The 20,694-nt window shown below is 37.6% G+C and overlaps 1 protein-coding gene across 2 annotated transcripts in view; it reads left to right on the top strand.

Moving 5' to 3' along the window:
* The window catches only part of LOC131066262 (HVA22-like protein k), a 131,973-nt gene that overhangs the window by 75,821 nt on the left and 35,458 nt on the right, over positions 1-20,694 (top strand). For both annotated transcript variants that reach the window (XM_058000990.2, XM_058000989.2), the window contains one exon: positions 7,690-7,741. In XM_058000990.2, the coding sequence (XP_057856973.2) occupies positions 7,690-7,741 (52 nt within the window). The remainder of the gene's footprint in view (positions 1-7,689; positions 7,742-20,694) is intronic.

Here is a 20,694-nt window from a genome sequence, read left to right as displayed (position 1 = left end):
TGTTTGCATGTCACACCATCACGAGGCTCTCTAAAAACCCAACAAAATAAGTTGTCCTCGCCCCCACTTACTAAAAATAGTAAGTTTGAAAAAATCCTTGGATTTAATTGCATGTCACACCATCGCAAAGCTCTCTGAAAACCCAGAAGGAATCCAGAATTAGAACTATAAAATTCCAACATGCAAGCCACCAAAACTGCCAAAGCATCCTCCTAGAAAATAGGAAACCCTAATTCTACCTTTGACTGACCAACGGGTCTCAGAATTGGCCAACAAACCCCAAAACAAACTAGAGCAAAAAATGGGACATTACAAAATATTTATACTTGAGTGTTTTTGGAATGCTAATATTACCCATAAAATGTACTTTGTTGGATAACATTAAATAATTAAATTAAATTATTCCCTTTAATCCTAACTTTAGCCTATGAGAATTGAATAGGCTAATTAGTCAATCCAAGCTACTCCTCGAAACGGGACATTACATCTAGTGGGAGACTGTAAAGGTGGAACCACATGGGGTTGTTCTCCATTTCTTGCAACAGAGGATTAAACTTTGGAACCCAATCTTTGACCAAAAAACCAACACCATCCATGAGATACAAACCACCTTTCGAAATATCTTCTTTTTGCCCTTGATTTGAACATTCGACAAGGAAAAAACCTTTGGCAAGAGTCTTCAGCTTGTGTCTTTACTCCACTCGTTCTGTCACCAATGAAGAACCTGACCTTTAGCTGGCCATTCTTTCGCCCATTTGATGAAGAAACCATTTTCTCTCAGATGCTAAGTTTTGGCTGCCAAGTTGCTATTGTCAATATGGAAACTCACTTATTTTTCATGCAGCTTCTAGTTCATCGGAAGTTTATTTGCTCTCGTCGCCATTGATTGATTAAAGGAGCAATCCTCCTTGTCCTTGCTTGGATTGATGTAGGTCTCTCTTGGTTTACAAATCTGTTGGGATCTAGGGTTTCTATGGTTTTTCCACCCTCCTTGTTGCCTTGGACCATGGCTATGCCTTCAATCCAATCTCCTCTTGAAGAAATGCCTCTTGCACTCATTCCCTTGCTCATACCAACCTCTTGATCTCCTCTTCTCACTAGCTCCATGGTGCTGAGCTTGTGCGAAAACTCAGTTGCTATCCATTCTTAAATATATTATGGTTATTTTAGGAATTTCAAGAGCTTAAAAGATATAAAACAAAATAGAATAATATATGATATTGATAGTAAATTTTAATAATTCTTGATACCACAATATTTCAATACATAGTAATATGAATATGAATATTTCCTTAGCTGATATAGTAATATAAAAGTTAGATGTTGAAAAAAACTTTCCCAAATTGAACGCACAAAAAGCCCCATAGAGTTTTAGGGGAATAGTACGGGGCTAGAGTATCAATTAGCCGTTGGTGGGAGTTATAGTTCTTGCATAGCTCCTCTTTCATGACAATCACGACTCACAAACCTACGTACATAAATAGAATGACAATGAGATTTGTTTTCCATTAAAAATTTATATGCATTTGGGTAGCCAAATTTGTAATGATTTTAAGGTTTTGTTTGTTGCATTTCAATTTATTTGAATGAAATTGAACAAACTTATGACATAGCTCACGGTTTTATACTAAATGTTTTTTAGGATTTTCTTTATGATTGATTTTTTTTGTTTTAGGGTTTATGTATTTTTTTACTTTTTAAAAATATTTAGTTGGATATGACATAGATGACCACTTTGTTGAATCCACATATATTTGGCATGGAAAAAAGTTTGCCCTCATTTTTGGTATGGGCAAGCATGGTACTCGACTTGTATCTAGGTTTTATTGTACCTATATATGTATTGGGTACTTGTAATATTCCTCTTAATTTTTTTTTGTTTTTAGCAATAAGAGTTACAAGCAAACACCATAACCCGTTAAGGTTAGAGAAATAATCCAAACTGCTGAAAGGGAACCCTTCCACCTTTTGTTCATCGAGAGCCGAATCTGGGAGGATGAGAGCATACGGTGTTCTGGGGATCGTTAGCACCGTAAATCAAACTGAAATTACAATGCACGGGCAGCAAGCCAGCCCCTCCTGCTTATCCAGCAGGATAGAAACTAAACTCTTGGCGGTAAACCAGCCAAGGGAAATAACAAGAAACTGAAACTCAATCACTCTACCGTGTATTTCAGCAGGAGGACATTACATTAAGCTATCACTCTACCGCATATTTCAGCAGGAGGACAATTCCATAAACTTATCACTTGACCACTTATTCAATGGGAGGACTGAGTACATAAACTTAATTACAAAGCAAGAAGGCGGCTAAGCTAGCCTCTTCCACTTATGCAGTGGGAATTACAAATAAGAACAGCAAGAATGATTGATCAGTATTACTGAAACAATCTTACAAAATAGAGATATGAGATAAGATAAGAAGCTTAATACTGATCTCAATCAATCCACTATCAAAATCACACCACACTTGAACGCTACTGCTGTTCTAATTCTGCAAGTTAGAAAACACACTATCCAGATACAACCGGAAACACCAAAACACTCATAACTTTCTCAAAACTAATCGGAATCACACCAAATAAAATGCAAATGACTAATATAACATAGGCAACCAATCCAATACCTCAAACTCGCAACTTGGAAGCCCCGAATGTGTTGCACGCATCCCAAGGTAAGTCTGAAAATGGTGCTACAACAACAAACTTCAATTTGCAACAAAAAATTGTGATGACCACCAAAAGCCATGCCAAGATAGGAGAATGATTGTCTTCCCAATACGCTTCCAAAGAGCCGATACCTAGAACGATGCAATCACTTGGTCAAGAGGTATGAGCAAAATATGGTTTCAGCAACTTCGCAACCAGCAACAAGGAAACACTCCAAAATCCACACAAAACTCTCCACAATTTGCAGAAAATTCACATACAACACTGGAATTACAGGAACACAGCTAGGTACTATCTTCCAAGTATGAAACTGAGACTTAGCTAGGAAGCCACACTTCGAAGCTCAGATTTTCAATCGCCAAACCGGCACCATAACAATGCAATTTCATAAAATATCCAAATGGGAGGCCAAGCCCCTGTATTTATAGTTTTTTCCCTCTGAAATTCAAATGTAAATGCTCCCAAATTCACCTCTCCAATTCGCATTTCATTTCACTATCATATGGTGTCCAAATGATAATTCATTTAATTTCCCAAGGTGGGCGCCCAAGTTGCATTTTAACCAATAATTAAGCAAGTTCGAACTTGCCTAGTCTTCAACAATAACTTAACGCATTCTTCAAATTTCAACGCCTAACTTAGGAAAATATAACATTGATATTAGATATAAATATTTCTTTTCCTAAGTCGCCCAATTTATCATTAATCAATAATAAAATAATTAAATATTAAACCTTAGGATAAGGAAATAATATTTAATTAAATCACTTATGACTCCAATACTGATTATCAGTAAAATCCAGGATGAAGCTGAGCAATGAAGACCACTGAATTGCTACAGGAACGGGACCCTGTCCAAACTGCTAAAAATAGAATTCCTCAATACTGCCTCTTACTAAAAATAGTAAGTCATGGAATACTCCTCCGAAATAACATGATCTTTGCACTCGGAGAAAGAGCTTGGAAAGCTCAGTAAGACAACATCATCCAAACAGCCAAACCCTAACTTACTAAAAATAGTAAGTTCTCACTTCACCAAAGAATCAAATGCATGTTATGCCACTCTGGAGCTCATGAAAAACCCAGAAGGAAACCATAGACAGAACTGAAGAATTCCCTCCTGGTAAACCCTAAAAAGCTCGAGCAGAACTCCACAAAAGCTGGAAACCCTAATTCTCCTTTCCAAAGAGCCTACGGGTCTCTGGAATAGGCCAATGGACCACTGAAGTGGAGAAGGGGACATTACAGTACCTTGGTACACATACTAAGGGAGGGTGTTACATATTAAGTAAACTTGAGAAGAATCAATCATCAAATGCCGAGAACCCATGTCCAAATTACATTGGAGTGGAAATAATACTTTCATGTTCAAGCATCTATTAGAGGTCCAAAAGTGGGATGTTAGAAATTTGTTAAATATACATTTGCCACTCCATTCAATTCCCTATGCACTTGACAAAAAGATTACAAGACCCAAGAAGAGTGTACATGAGCTCTAACTCAACAAGATAAAAATATATCAGGAGACTTCAAAAACACATTTCAAAATGCACCAACTTATGATTTTGTTGAGCTCACTATTTTGTATCGTTTCCCCAAGATTTAAGGAAAGGATGAGGTGTGGAGATGGTTGTAGGGATGTTTAAGTTTTATCATGATTTTGGGAACGATAGGAAGACAACTATTAATATAGTATATAAAAACTAATATTTATTTATTTTTTAAAAAAAATTGAAGGAAAAAACAACTTAATCAAGAACACAATCATTCAAGAAACTCATGTATTAGATGCATAAAAACCAACAATTGGCAACTATTATCATCCTTGTTTAAAATATTAATATAACCTCAACATTGAAGATAAAATATGCAACTAAAATAATAACATGAATAATTAAGCAAACAAGGGGCAAGAATGGAAAAGAAGAAATATAGTACAAATGCAAGATAAATACAACTCAAATTGCTACTAAATTAAGCTAGATCTCTATTTGTTACATTTTTTGAGCCAAATAAAAGATTAGTGTATCTTTTTGTTGGTTTCCAAATTGCAAGATGTTAAGGATGTCTTGACATCTTTAGGTATGCGATGGCATCCCCTTGATTTTTCATAATTGGGGAACATCTCTAGAAATGCTCTTAAATTGAGGGACATCCTCAATTTCTGATTTTATGGGGGGATGATGTAGGAATGTTTCACTCTTATCCTTGAAGTCCCAAAATGTCCCTGTTTTTAGGGACATTTTAAAAAACTAAGGATGCGTCCTTGACATAGGCTACTATTTAGTCCTAATGTGAATGCATAAAGTTTCAATGAAGCTAATTATATATCCAATTTTGGGAAGGGTGATTTTAACCCAAGTTTGTTAGCGGCATTATTGTACACAAACATAAGACTAGTTAATTATGTGTAATTGTTTTGGTTAGTTGGCAACCGAGGGGTGGTCGTTGCGGTGCGACGGTTGGCACTCACACCCCCTCGGTATCTTTATATACTTCGGAATGTAACTTGCAACACACAATTTATGAATGGAATAATATCACATATACTTGTCTGATATCTATGGCGTTATTATTTTGCATTACGTGCTTTATGTTTTAAGTTATTCACCCGAGAGGGCAAACAAATTTCAACATGAGTGACAAATTTGAACCCATTGATCCCATTAGGGTTTCATGCTACTAAAAGGAAACTATGCGTATATCCACATTAACCTTAGAGAGGAACAATGCAAGTAATAACATATTTATAGAAAATTCAACTAAGAAATGTCAATAAACACAAGATATTTCTTGGGAAATCCCATGTAAGGGAAAATCCAAGGCTCCAAACAACACCAAAATATTTTAATCTTCAAACAAGGTCACAATACACCCCTTTTAATTTAGTGCTTCAATGGAGATCAAGACTCTGCCTCTAGAGGAATTTCAATAGTATAAACCTACATAAGTTTGAATTTTCAATCTTTATCCCAAGTCCTCAATATACAAGCAAAAGAGAGACAAGAAACCAACATTGGATTTTCAAAAGTATAGGTTCAAAGTTCAAACCATGAGCCAACACATAGCCAAAATGTCCTAGCATGGACTCATATTTCCCTCTACGAGAGTACTCTTGTTGGACTAATTGCCAGTGTTCCTCTTTGGATTCCGGACATGGACTGACTGCCTCCCGTGGATCTGTTTATCTTTCGTGTTTGTATCTGGTGTTAACAAGTCAATCTTTTGGTGCAACAACAAATGTGTTCCGACAACTCTTCCCAAGATAGAATATAACTCGTGGTTTGATTGTTTAACTCGTATAACATAGTGGGTCCAATGTAACCCCCAAGTGCTCCATGTATAGGCAATAGTTACACTTACAAAACTCTTAGAGACATTTCTTTTAGCTAGCAATAGATGCTAGTCATAGTCCAACTTGTAACTCCCTATTCAATGACTTCTTACAACTATCATAGGAGCAATGACATATGGTGGAGAGTGCCAACAATAGAATCTCAAGATTCCCTCCATGTGTGGTGCCCTTTTTCACAAGGGTCCCAACATTTATAGTACTTCACAATTATTCAATAATGGCAACAACATTAGGATTTGCAAAGTTTACAACACCTAACCCTAACAATTAGGACATAGTAGCATTAGTTGTTATTGGGATCGACTTGTCAAATCAAATATACAAATAGAATTCAATTATTTAGAGAAAAATGCTGCTTTTCCATTTGAATCAACATAAAACATTTTTTTTATTTTTATAATATTTTAAAAGTAAACATGGGGTGTTAGGGTGGCAATCTCTATTAGTGTTGAGGGGCAGCACCCCTAGGGTCTGGGAACAACACCCCTAGCTAGTACTTGACATGATACATGGAAGGTTCAGAAGTCGAGGCTCTACCACCAAATCTAAATTAAGGCCACTGAGGTGACATAGACCTTAAATAAAATAATCAAAATAAGTATAGATGGAACTCAACTAAAATAATAAAAGCTATATATATATATATAAACTAAAATAATAAAGTAACATATATTTTATATGTACACACACATGTTTGTACATAATATATATGAATATAATATGTGTGCATATACATACTTACATGCATACACATATATATGTATGTATGTATACAGGCATACATACATATGTATCATTATGTATTTGTGTGTGTATATATAGATATACATACATGTATATATACATGTAATATTATGAATATATATATAAAATAATAATAAAAAGCAATGTATACACACACAAAGTCCTATATATTTAGATGTGTAAATAATTGAGTACTTGCATATTTTTTATAGTTTCCGTATCTATTCATATTTGTAATAGGAGATTTTGAAGATTAGCCATATCCATTTCTATACAACTATTATGAAAATAGTTTGAAAGCAGCTGGGCTATTGACAATAATCTGAAAATGAGCAAGAGTCTATCTTAATGTGCTAGTAGTTTTTTAGGTTAGACAAGGATGTCTTTTTATTAAGTGTGTTTTTAAAAGAAAATGCTATTCGTTTACCCACCAGCCCTGCAGACTTGATCAGTCAAGACTCTGGACTCACTGATTTCCTGAATCTGATCTGCAGACATGCCTGCGGTGCCTCTGATCCAGATTCACGAGTCTTGTTGGTTCCTCAACAAGCCTAATAACTATGGTCTATTATAGGATTTAGCTTATAAATAAATGCTTTCATTTTTATTTCTTTATTCATGTTCTGGCATTTTCCTGAGAGTTTGTTGATGTAGCTTGTCAATTTGACTTGTTTTTTCTTTTCTTTTCTTTGCTTCATTTTCTTATTTATTACTTTAGGTCTAAGATTATTTATTTTTGATATTTTTCTTTAGTGTTGGTATTTCTATGATGTAGGGTTGTAAACCAACTCTGAATGAGTTTTACAACTATGATATGGTTCAATTGCAACATATGGTTTTAGTTTAATTAATTTTTCATATTATGATTTTATTTACAGAAGAAATTCTGTCCCAATAATGGTATCATGTATTCTATTGCAGTTTATGGATGTTTTCTTTATGCAGAGGCGTTTTCTGACAAGCTCCTATCATGGTAATATTTTGACCTTTTCCTATTACATCATCGTGAAACAGAAAACAAGTTTATGTAACAATTGAAGATTATAAAGTGACACAGTCTAGGAAACTATGAGAATGTCTGGATATAAACCTAAAATTCTAGTATTGGAACACGTTGGTTTTTGCAAATAGACTACGTCGATATCCTAGATTGAGTAATGTGGTTGATTAGACATGCATACACAAGAGTGTATGGTGTATAACAAGTCATTACAATTGTAGTTTTAGCTGAATAGGAAAATGATTATCGTTTATTTCGTTACTTTTATTTTGGGAATTGTTTTGTTATTGTGCCATGGTAATATGATAGAACCCACTATTTATTTTCATGCATCACTTGTACCTTGTATACTAATGATATATATGAAATACTATACAATTTATTGTTAGTTTCTTTTTTGCATAGAATTGTCAAAATTTTATTAATAGAGAACATTTATATCTTATTTGGCCTTTTGCTTGTTGGTTAAGGAAATAATTATTTTCAAATGAACTTTCAAAGGCATTTGAGAATTAATTTTTTAAGAGGCTAGCATTTTACTTAAGCATTTAATCATGAGTTAAGAAACTAAAAATGAAAATTAAACTATCCATTTAGAGTAATTAAATGAAGATTTTTTCTCTACTTTTATGTTCACAATAAGGGCCAGCCTTTCCCAATGAGACAATTAGTTTTCGCCGTTGGCATGTTAGTACTTTGTATGTGGCCATTTAAAATTTGTTCAATTACAAAGCAGTTATAGTCTGCAGATTATGCTGTTGTTTATAAATAAATGTTGGTTAGCCAACGGTAGTAAGTATATAGTATTTAGTTGGCTATGTTATGTAATTGTGGTTTTTGTCCCCGATGAGTAGTTGTCACTTGGCAGTTCCTGACGGTTGGTAATCTTAACCAACCGTAGACTATTTACGTACTCGTTTTGGATGTCTCGGGGACTTGTTATCATTGTTGTACACATTGCATACTGGAATTGATGATCTATATTTCTGAAACTACATTGTACTTGCGTTGGAAGTTGTCATTGATGTCGAAGAGGTATGGATGTTAAGGAACCCTACAACTCAGAAGAACAATGGTTTTGCATTCATACAACATGCAGCTGTTGAACAGGGGGCCAGAGTCTTATCACAGTTAGTGCAATGTACCAAAGATGTTATTTTTCTGGTTGAATTTTTGGAGTCTCTAAGAATAAGGGATTTAACAAGCTATTATAATTAGATAAAGAGCAGAAATTTCTGAGGGCAGCAATGAATATTAATAGAAGAGATTTATACTAAGAAGTAGTGCTAATATGTTTTGCATGTTCAAGAAAGACAAATATGATTTAAGTGCCCAGCTTTATTATCAATAAAGCATTGATTCAGACTCATAAAAAATAAGCAATAATTAAAAGTATAAGATGTAGCGATTACTGTATCCAAAAGGGGTGGCAACTAATAAAGGACAACGATCAAAAGAAAATTCGATAAAGACAAAAAAATCAGGTGCAACAAAATTTGTCTTATTCACTTTGTATAATTCTTGTCTTATTCACAAGAAATATGGCAGCAGCTAAAGTTTATAAGTCAGCTTCTACAAAAGGACAGATACTTGAGTTTTTCAAAAAACAAAATAAAGTGCAATCCTTTAAAGAGATGTTTTATTTAATGTTGACCGAAGACAAGACTTTGAAATAGTAATGACATGCCAGCAGTCAATTGACAAGTCAGCAAATAAGCTTGAACCGATAAGGTGGAGCAGCTATTTGTATTAATAAACAGAGACAAATGAAAGACAGCGATGATGATCATAAAATCAAGGATAAAGGACACCAATTAGCATTAAAGAAATAATTAATACAAGTCAGCAAAACTCTAAGGAAGACATGCAATTACTCATGAAAAGGTACGATGAAAATATAAAATACCATTGTTATGTTTTATGTTTCGATTAAAGCCAGAAACTTTTTAAAAGGAGACATGACTATTAGAATTGGTAAAACAAAAGATATGATTTGTTAAGGGAATTTTTTATCAGAAGGTTGCACCCTTTCATAAAAGGGCACAAGGGAAGATATAAAGACTAGATTGTTTGGAAGATGGAATGTGTGGGTGATATGAAATGCTGAGAAAATAATTAGAAAAAAGAGAGTAATGCTGTGTATGTGGTGTGCATAATACTGGACATATATATCAGCCACAAGAAGAGTTTTATATGGGAAATAATTGCAGATTTGAAAGAAGACTGAAGATTATCTACAGGTGTATGGGCAGGTTTTTGAAAAGATAACAATCTAATTTACATAGCAAATTTATGACAGTCATATAGCAGATTAGAGGAGCCATTCATAATAGAAGTTTGTATAGAGGTTGGTACCTCATTTTGGGTGAAGTTAGTGCTTCATCTCTTGTAGGTTGGTGAGTTACTCGCCAAGCTATTTCAATGCATTAGTACTAGTGAGTCAGGTGAGATTTTGTTGGATTTTTAGATCATGCTTATTACAACTCAGTAAGTAGGAGTACTGCAAAGAACCCATTCCACATAGCGTATAGATCATAGTTCCAGGATCCTGAGCTGAGTGACCCTAGCGAGTCTCAGGGATTCGGGTGTCATGTCACCTCACTTATAGCAGAAATAATTGATGTAAATTTTACCATATAATATATTAAAATCATGTTAAAACTATCATATCATATTACATTAAAAAATGATATCATATTATCAATTTACATTTTATTGAATGATATTATTATATTAACAATGCACATTTTATTTAAATTATTTGATTGAAATGGTGTAACAATATATATATTAATAATATACAATGCTTCAACTTGTTGACCGACTTCCCTAAGGGCCTGATACCTCTTCTTAAACAATGGTTTGAAAAAGAGTGGGCCTCCACACCGATTCATTAAGGACACGTCAGATGTGAGGGTGGCGACCTTTCAAAGAGGGACGCTACCAAAGGAAATAGTCATGGCTTTCCACCACAATGAAGGATGGGATAAATACCCCCCTCTTGTGCCAATTTGGAGAATAAGAAACAAAGACTGGTCAAAATCTGCCAGTAGGGATAAAAGAAGCAGCAAGAACAGTGACAGGTACAAATATATATAGGATTTTCCGAGTTAAACATAAATACATCAGCCAGTATGTTATATATAAATCAAATAAATGGCAATTAATTATAATATAAGCTGGAAAGGCAAATTAAATATAGTTATTCAAACAATGCTGTTGGAGATAAATAAATATAAATATATATGCATACCAATGAACAGCTAATTTCCTAACTGGTAAATAATAATAGACTGGAAAATTTACAGTAAACTGGGTAATGACACATATTCGAATAATTTGGAATTTGATAGTAATGGATAAACTGTATACTGGCAACTAACTAATGAATAATCAGAATATTGGTTAGGATGTGAATATTGACAGTAATATTAATATTAATCTGTACAAGGGCATCCTATATGATAGGGGGAACTGCTGTACAAGGGCACCCTGTGTGACAGGGGGAACTGCTGTATAAGGGCACCCTACATGGACATATGGAGTAGGGGGAACTATTAAAGACACCCTACCAAATCTTGCACTATAATTCACCATTACTCTGTTAATGTTATAAGAATCCCTCTTTATGCTATACATAATTAATTATATATATGTAATCGCTCAGATGATCATTCTTCAATGTAATTTGCAGTGTCCTCTAACTTTATTTTTGCAGGTTCTTTGATAACAGCAGAGGCTAAGGTACCTTCTCTTAACCCATATATTAAGAATTGAGATTCATATCTAGGGTATATCAGATCAATTTATTAAGGGACATTACATTGGGACTCTCCAGGAACTCGCTATAGGCAAGACTCACTAGAAACTGGTTTTTTGCCGAGTCCTGCTGAATCCTGCCGAGTTTTTTGCTGAGTCCTGATTTGGGTCAGCCTTTCCGAGTCCACGCCAAGTCCGAGTCTCGTTTCTATGGTATAAATATAGTCTTATGGGTATCATTGTGTAATGTCCCCATTTTTGGAGAAGAATTAATTAATTAATTTAATTAGTTAATCTGTCCAAATTATTATTATTTTATATGGATAGCTTAATTAATTATTTTAATTAATAATATCAAGTTAATTATTTATAAAGTTATCAAATAAATTAAAATTAAAAGATGATTTTATATTTAATTAATTTAATAAATTGACTAATTAAATATTATTTCATTAAGTCACTTCTAGAAGCTTCTGGATGTTGGGGTGAAAAAGTATTAAAGGAGATCAAGTTGAAGCTTCAAGGCAGCTTGGATTTTGATTTTGATTTTGATGAGGTTTTGTAGAACCGAGAGGTGTCTGCAGACTTTGGTCTTTGGGAATGAAAACTCCTATCGATTGCATAACTAAGGGAGTGGAAGACCTTCCGAGGGGTTGCAGCTGAGAGTGGAAGATACTTAGTCTTCCATATTGAGCATATTGAGTTGCTACATTTCCATGGTGGATGGGGTTTATGATATTTTTCAGATTTGTCAGATTGAATCCTATTGTATATCGATTTTTGATTGGAAAGAGAAGCTGATCTTATTGGAGGAGTATTTGGGGTAAATTTGTAAGTTTGCTGATCATATCTCAGGTCTGAAACTAAATTGTGCTCCTAACTCCATACCCACGATTTTATTCATTCTTCATCATTGCAGCATCGACCCATATTTGAAGCCAGCGATATTCTTGGAAAGGATAGGCGATTCATCTTGTGAATTGTGAGGGTGTAACGTGGACGGATCAGCACCATATCAAGTCTGGAGCAAAAATTGTTGCAGTCAGCCTATACCCACGACTTTGCTCATAGCCCATCCATTTGGCATCGAATCTCATCTACAAGGTCGGCACCACAATTGTGAAGGAAGGGCGAACATTTTTAGAGAGGAGTTTGAGGCCTAGCAGCTGATATTTCATTTATGATCAGATCATCCATGGACAACAGGGGCGATTTTGGAAACACCTCATTTTGATAATGAAGTTGGCTCAACGAACAAGATATTGATTGCTTCATCCCTGCATCAAGGCATCTCTACCAGGTTCCTTTTGGTGTTGACTTTCAATGAGTATTTGATGATATTTATGTATGCAATCTGTAATGTCCCCACTCTAGCAGATTGACCAAGTATATGTGCATTAGCCTAGCTCTACATGGTCCCGAGGGCTAACGAAGGGTTTAAAGGGATCCTGGAGTGTTTTGGCCTAGTCATTTCTAGTTTGGGCCAAAACGAAGTTGATTTACTTAGTTTCAGGCATACTTACTATTTTTAGTAAGTCAGCAGGACACAACGGGGGCTAGTTTTGGTGATTGGATTTGATACTCCTTGGCGAGAGCTTTCCGACGAGCTATCACTCACGCTATTCGGAGTCCGATTACTAATATATTTTAATGCCTGAAGTTTTATTAAAGTAACATTTAATTTAATTGTAAAATATTAAAGTGTTACTTTAATATTTATTTTATGGAGATATGTGTAAATCAAAGGGGCAACCAAGGGAGACATAAGTGAATATTTTAATATGTTTTATATTGAACATGTTTTATCCCACATTGCTTGAGTGAGTTGGGTCGCCCCTTGGAGAAAGAATAAAAGGGAGCTTTTGTGGCTTCATTGGGCAGGTGGAATATGAGAAGAATTTGGTGTGTGAGCTGCAGATCCGTTCTTGGCATTAGAGGACGTCTATCCTCTCTTGTGACATTCTAGACATCATTCCCTTGGGGTTTGGCCTTTGGAATCCTTTGCTATCAGCTTCATTTACAGGCAGATTGGGTGCTTTTCCAGCTACAAGCAGCAGCATTATTTGGTTGCATTTCCAGCTACAGGCCGCGACACTATTCACGCGGGTACTATTCACGCGACACTATTCACGCGGGTACTATTCACGCGGCACTATTCCCGTGGGTACTATTCACCTGGCACTATTCACGCGGCACTATTCATGTTACTGTAGCAGCAGAATTAGAAACTTTGGTTGGAACATTATGTCAAAATGCTGGAGTATTTAGTGAGTTGAAAATAACCTGCTATGTATTTGATTTTTGTTAATTCTGGAAGTAATATTATAACAGCAGTAGTTCAATTTCCAGCTTGCCTATTATTGTAAATTCTTATAGTTCATGTTATGTGGTTTCATACCTGTGCAAAGACTTAAAAACAAAAAAAACATTGAAACATTAAACGGAGGAATAAGGAGTTGGCTGCAAACTGTTTGACTAAATTCCTATCAGCAGTGGGGTTAGTTTTTGGGCATTCTAGGGTGTCCACTACAGTGGTATCAGAGCAGAAGATTCTGCCATCTTGTGGGAAACTTTCACCAAAACATATTGCAGAAATAAAACAGGGCCAGAATGTATGATTGAGCATGCGACAGGGGCATTATAATTTTACGCAATACCAGGGCCAGACAAAATAGAAATCCGGATAGTCAGAGTGAGCAGTCTAGTTCATCCGTGCAGGTGGACATAGAATCCAGTCATACAGACATAGAGGAAATATTCTTCGATCAGGATAGCAGTATGGGTGACCGAGATGAGAGGAATATCGTTCCAGATCAGGGGGAGGTAATGTTCAGACAGTTGCTGGGTACGTTAGAGCAAGGGCAGCGTATGCAGCAGGAGCAGAATAGGCGAATGGACATGATGTTGCAGCTTATGGCTAGACAGATGGGCGTTAATATTAATCCAGGTGAAGCCGACAATGGAAACAATAACAATGGGGGAAACGATAACAATAGGGGCAATGATAATAATGGAGGCCGAGGCAACAACAATGGCCCTGAGAATAACATTAATGGTAATAATGGACATGGCAACAATGGAATTGAGGCGGATAACTTTAGACACATTGCACACCCAGCTCGAACAGCGAGCTCGAGACCTCTTCTACCCACCTTTCCACCTAGGGATCCGGTTCAACCAGTGAACGAACCGCAGATTACTGAGTTACAGGGTCAGTTCAGGAGGGACTGGGAGGCCAGTGGACCCGAGTTTCAGGCAGATATTTCCCTCAGAGATTATATGGACTTGAGGATGAGACATATGCCTAGAGCAGGAGGGAGGAATCAGAATTTTGAGCTGAGGAAAAAAGTTGGAAAACTTTCCTTGCCTTATTATGATGCTTCAGGGAAGATGACTGCACGAGCTTGGGTGCAGAAGGTAGATACATACTTGCAGCTAAATCCTATGCCTGAGGATGAGGCTATCAAGTATGCGGCTATGCATTTGGACGGCGTTGCGCATGAATGGTGGCATCATGGCATGGTGACTCTGGGGCATAATCAGATTACATCCTATGAGGAATTCACAGAAAGATTGATTGAGAGATTTGACACTAGGGATCCCGAGTTACATTTCAAGGAGCTAGCACAGTTAAAACAGTTAGGGTCAGTGGATGCTTACATCGCCGAGTTTCAGCGTTTGTCTGTACTTGTTACTGATATCTCTCCTAGGAGATTGGTGGTGTTATTTTGTGATGGGCTTGCTGATCCATTACGTGGTTGGGTGAAGGGACATGATCCACTCACCTTAGCAGAAGCAACTAAAAAGGCACGAGATTTAGCCCCTTCGGTATACAAAGGAAAATACCATTCAACAGATTCTTCCTACCGCAAGGACAAAGACAAAAAACCATTTCAGAAAGAGTATAACAAACCCAAAGAAGGATCAAAAGGACTAGACAGTGAAACCTTGAATGAACTTCGAAAGAAGAAACTGTGCTTCCAGTGTAGAGAGCCTTGGGACTTATCTCATAAATGCCCTCTCAAGGCTAAGGCAAATCAAATGGAGTATTTTTCAACAGAGGAGTCAGAGTCAGAGGGGGAGGATCAGCACTCCGATTCAGATGAGGGTAACATGATAGAGGAGAGCAACATTCCTAAGGATGATAGATCGTTGGCACGCTTGACAGGGGCCCAAAAGGCAATCACATTTAAGGTTAGGGGTACTATCCAGGGGCAGAAAGTGATATCTCTCATTGACACTGGGGCTACACATAACTTTATAGATACACAGTTGGTAGCCAAAAGAGGTTTACAGACAGAGGAGCATGATGGTTTTAGGGTCATGGTGGCTAATGGCCAAAAGCTATTATGTACTCAGAAGGTTTCAAATCTTCACATTAGATTTGGAGATGGCTATGAGTTGGAGGATGATTTCTACGTTGTGGACATGGGAGATTACGACGTCATCCTCGGTATGACATGGATGGCATCGCTGGTTGAGTTCACTTTCAACCTAGCAAAGTTGGAAATGAGGTTTCAGCATGAGGGTAGGACTGTTGTTCTCAGGGGACTTTCAGATGGGAGTTGTAGGGTAGTCTCTTTGAAGAGAATGGAGAGACTTTTTCGACATAATGACATAGAGTGGGCAACAGAGTGCTTAGTTATGCCAACTTCACCGGAGCCTCGGGTGAAGAGTCATCCATCAGATATACAGGAGATTCTTGACAGGCATGCCAAGGTATTCAGTGATATTCCTCACGGGGTTCCTCCTGACAGGGGTGCAGAGCATGTTATTGAGCTCGAGGAGGGAGCCAAACCAGTGATGATCACTCCCTATCGTCATCCTAAGAAACATAAAGATGAGATAGAGAAGGCAATTAAGGAGTTGTTGGAAATGGGGCACATCAGGCCTAGCAAAAGCCCCTTTGCTTCAGCTGTAGTTTTGGTAAAGAAGAAGGATGGGACAATGCGCATGTGCATCGATTACAGGGCACTGAATAAGAAAACAATTAAAAACAGGTATCCCATTCCTAGGATTGATGAGTTGATTGATGAGTTGCATGGGGCATGCTTCTTCACCAAAATTGATTTGCGATCTGGATACCATCAGATCAGGATGAGAGCAGAGGACATTGAGAAAACAGCCTTCCGATGTCACTATGGCCACTTTGAGTTTATGGTTATGCCATTTGGACTAACCAATGCACCCGCTACATTACAGAGTTGTATGAACCAGGTATTCAGGGAGCAGTTGAGGGGATTTGTCTTGATCTTCTTTGATGACATCTTGGTCTTCAGTAAGACCTGGGAGGAACATTCACAGCATTTGGAGGAGGTATTATCTATCCTAGAGAGAGAGTCTTTATATGCCAAGGAGTCTAAGTGTGAGTTTGGTATGACAGAATTACTATACCTTGGGCATATTATTAGTGCAGATGGAGTTCGAGTAGACCCTGAAAAGATTAGAGCTATAGTAGATTGGCCTACTCCCACGAACCTCACACAACTTAAGGGGTTCTTTGGTTTATGCGGGTTTTACAGGAGGTTTGTTAAGGGGTTTTCACAGACTGCAGCACCTTTGAGAGACCTCACTAAAAAGGGAGCCTTCGTATGGACAGAAGCAGTGCAGCGATGTTTTGACCACTTCAAACAAGTGATGTCATCTTGTCCGGTTTTAGCTCTACCAGATTTCACGAAGCCATTTGAACTTCAGTGTGATGCTTCAGGTGATGGGATAGGGGCAGTATTGATGCAGGAGAAACATCCCATTGCATTCGAGAGTAGGAAGCTCCGAGGTGTTGAGAGGAGCTATTCTATCTATGACAGGGAGATGTTGGCCATAATGCATGCATTGGCCAAATTCCGATCATACTTAGTAGGCGGACGGTTTGTGATCAAAACTAATCACAATAGCATAAAATATTTCATGAGCCAGCGTGATCTTAATCACCGGCAACAGAAATGGGTTACTAAATTGCAGGCTTATGACTTTGACATAGAGTTTGTCAAAGGTAAGAAAAACGTGGTGGCTGATGCCTTATCTCGGAGACCTCACTTATGTGCTCTGGCAGAGATTTCAGGAGATTGGAGAGATCAGATTATAGCAGAGTATGTCGGAGATGCTTGGGCTTCTGGATTGATTTCAGGTACTATACAGGATGATCGCTATGAGGTGATAGATGGATTGATCAGAGTTCAAGACAGGGTTTATTTGATTCCGTCATCACATTTGAGAGGTGATACTAAAGGCATTTCATGATGCACCCACAGCTGGGCATCCGGGGATCTTCAAGACCTACAGGCAGATCCGAGAGCGGTTCTCATGGAGAGGGCTCAAGGATGATGTTCAGAGGTATGTCAGGGAGTGTGCGGTTTGTCAACAGAATAAGGGAGAGCACACATTTCCTGCAGGTTTATTACAGCCCTTGCCCATTCCTGATAGGAAATGGGAAAGTATTTCGATGGACTTCATCACTGGGTTACCACGAGTGCAGGGAAGGGATTGCATCTATGTGGTGGTGGACCGCTTGACGAAGTTCGCTCACTTCTTTGCTATTCCGTCCATTTACACAGCAGCACAGGTGGCAGATCTTTTCTTTAGAGAGATATTCAGGTTACATGGGTTGCCCAGATTCATTGTCAGTGATCGGGATAGTAAGTTTATGAGTGTTTTTTGGCAGGAGCTGTTTAGGTTGTGTGGTACAGATCTTACACCTAGCACTAGTTATCATCCGCAGACAGATGGGCAAACAGAGATTGTGAATAAATGGGTGGAGGGATATTTGAGGAACTATGTAACTGCACAACAAAAAGCTTGGGTCAGATGGTTGCATATGGGAGAGTATTGTTATAACACCACTTATCATATGTCCATCAGGATGACTCCTTTCATGGCACTCTATGGTTATGATGCACCTAGCTTCATGGATTTAGTTTTGGGGGACAGCAGAGTGCCCAAAGCCAAAAACTTATTGCAGGATAGTCAAGACATCCTGAAAGTGCTCAAGGAGAATATACAGTAGGCCCAAAATCAACAGAAATTGTACGCTGATCAGCATCGAATAGAGCGCAGTTTCGAGGTAGGGGATATGGTTTACTTGAGGCTACAACCATATAGACAGTCATCACTCAAGAAGAGCGGAGCTGAAAAGTTGAAGCCTAGATTTTATGGTCCCTACAGGGTGATTCGCAGAGTGGGCGAAGTCGCCTATGAGCTTGAGCTTCCAGAGGGCAGTCGGGTGCACAATGTATTTCATGTGTCTAGGCTTAAGAAAGCTATTGGTCAGAGTGTAGTACCTTCTGCAGATTTACCTCCTTTGGATGAGGAGGGGAAGCTCGTGTTAGTACCTGAGGCTACTCTGGACACCAGAGAGAGGAAACTCAGAAACAGGATAGTGAAGGAGTATTTGGTCAGATGGAGAGACCTGCCGGAGGAAGATGCTACATGGGAGAATGAGCAGGTGATACAGTAGGCTGGACTGAGATTGCTTGAGGACAAGCAATTTCAAGGGGGGCGGACTGTAATGTCCCCACTCTAGCAGATTGACCAAGTATATGTGCGTTAGCCTAGCTCTACATGGTCCCGAGGGCTAACGAAGGGTTTAAAAGGATCCTGGAGTGTTTTGGCCTAGTCATTTCCAGTTTGGGCCAAAACGAAGTTGATTTACTTAGTTTCAGGCATACTTACTATTTTTAGTAAGTCAGCAGGACACAACGGGGGCTAGTTTTGTTGATTGGATTTGATACTCCTTGGCGAGAGCTTTCCGACGAGCTATCACTCACGCTATTCGGAGTCCGATTACTAATATATTTTAATGCCTGAAGTTTTATTAAAGTAACATTTAATTTAATTGTAAAATATTAAAGTGTTACTTTAATATTTATTTTATGGAGATATGTGTAAATCAAAGGGGCAACCAAGGGAGACATAAGTGAATATTTTAATATGTTTTATATTGAACATGTTTTATCCCACATTGCTTGAGTGAGTTGGGTCGCCCCTTGGAGAAAGAATAAAAGGGAGCTTTTGTGGCTTCATTGGGCAGGTGGAATATGAGAAGAATTTGGTGTGTGAGCTGCAGATCCGTTCTTGGCATTAGAGGACGTCTATCCTCTCTTGTGACATTCTAGACATCATTCCCTTGGGGTTTGGCCTTTGGAATCCTTTGCTATCAGCTTCATTTATAGGCAGATTGGGTGCTTTTCCAGCTACAAGCAGCAGCATTATTTGGTTGCATTTCCAGCTACAGGCCGCGACACTATTCACGCGGGTACTATTCACACGACACTATTCACGCGGGTACTATTCACGCGGCACTATTCCCGCGGGTACTATTCACCTGGCACTATTCACGCGGCACTATTCATGTTACTGTAGCAGCAGAATTAGAAACTTTGGTTGGAACATTATGTCAAAATGCTGGAGTATTTAGTGAGTTGAAAATACCCTGCTATGTATTTGATTTTTGTTAATTCTGGAAATAATATTATAACAGCAGTAGTTCAATTTCCAGCTTGCCTATTATTGTAAATTCTTATAGTTCATGTTATGTGGTTTCATACCTGTGCAAAGACTTAAAAACAAAAAAAACATTGAAACATTAAACGGAGGAATAAGGAGTTGGCTGCAAACTGTTTGACTAAATTCCTATCAGCAGTGGGGTTAGTTTTTGGGCATTCTAGGGTGTCCACTACACAATCATGGCTGTCTTGTACTCAGAAAATTATGAGTCAATATTAAGTTGAGCTTGGGACATTGTGTTATCATTGTAAGGACTTATTGAAACCTCCTTTTGAATGAAAGAAAAGAAAATAAGGTTGCATTCATATATCATGCTGATCTGAGGACTCATGCCAACTGTTTGTTAAAATGACAGCAAGCTGTTGGTGTATATTAGTGTGTCTAAAGTAGCATAGAACTCTATATTTTGGTATCAAATGCATCTTTTGTGACTGTCCAATTCATTAGGAGTTACTCATTGTTGATTATTCATGAGAAGTAAGTGTTTGAAGACCTCCATATCAAACTGAAAATTCTGAGACACTCTGTCAGCATAACACGCAAATCTCAGAACAGCATAACATGCAGTTTGGACAGTAAAATATTCCTTGTTCTCAGTCATTTTAGTACAGGGTATATTTCACATTGAGTTGAGAGATATCAAAGAATTTACAAGAAAGTGTGCA

This window comes from Cryptomeria japonica, chromosome 5 (genome assembly GCF_030272615.1).
Source record: "Cryptomeria japonica chromosome 5, Sugi_1.0, whole genome shotgun sequence".
Lineage (NCBI taxonomy): Eukaryota > Viridiplantae > Streptophyta > Pinopsida > Cupressales > Cupressaceae > Cryptomeria > Cryptomeria japonica.
This window is presented reverse-complemented; position numbering and strand designations above follow the sequence as displayed.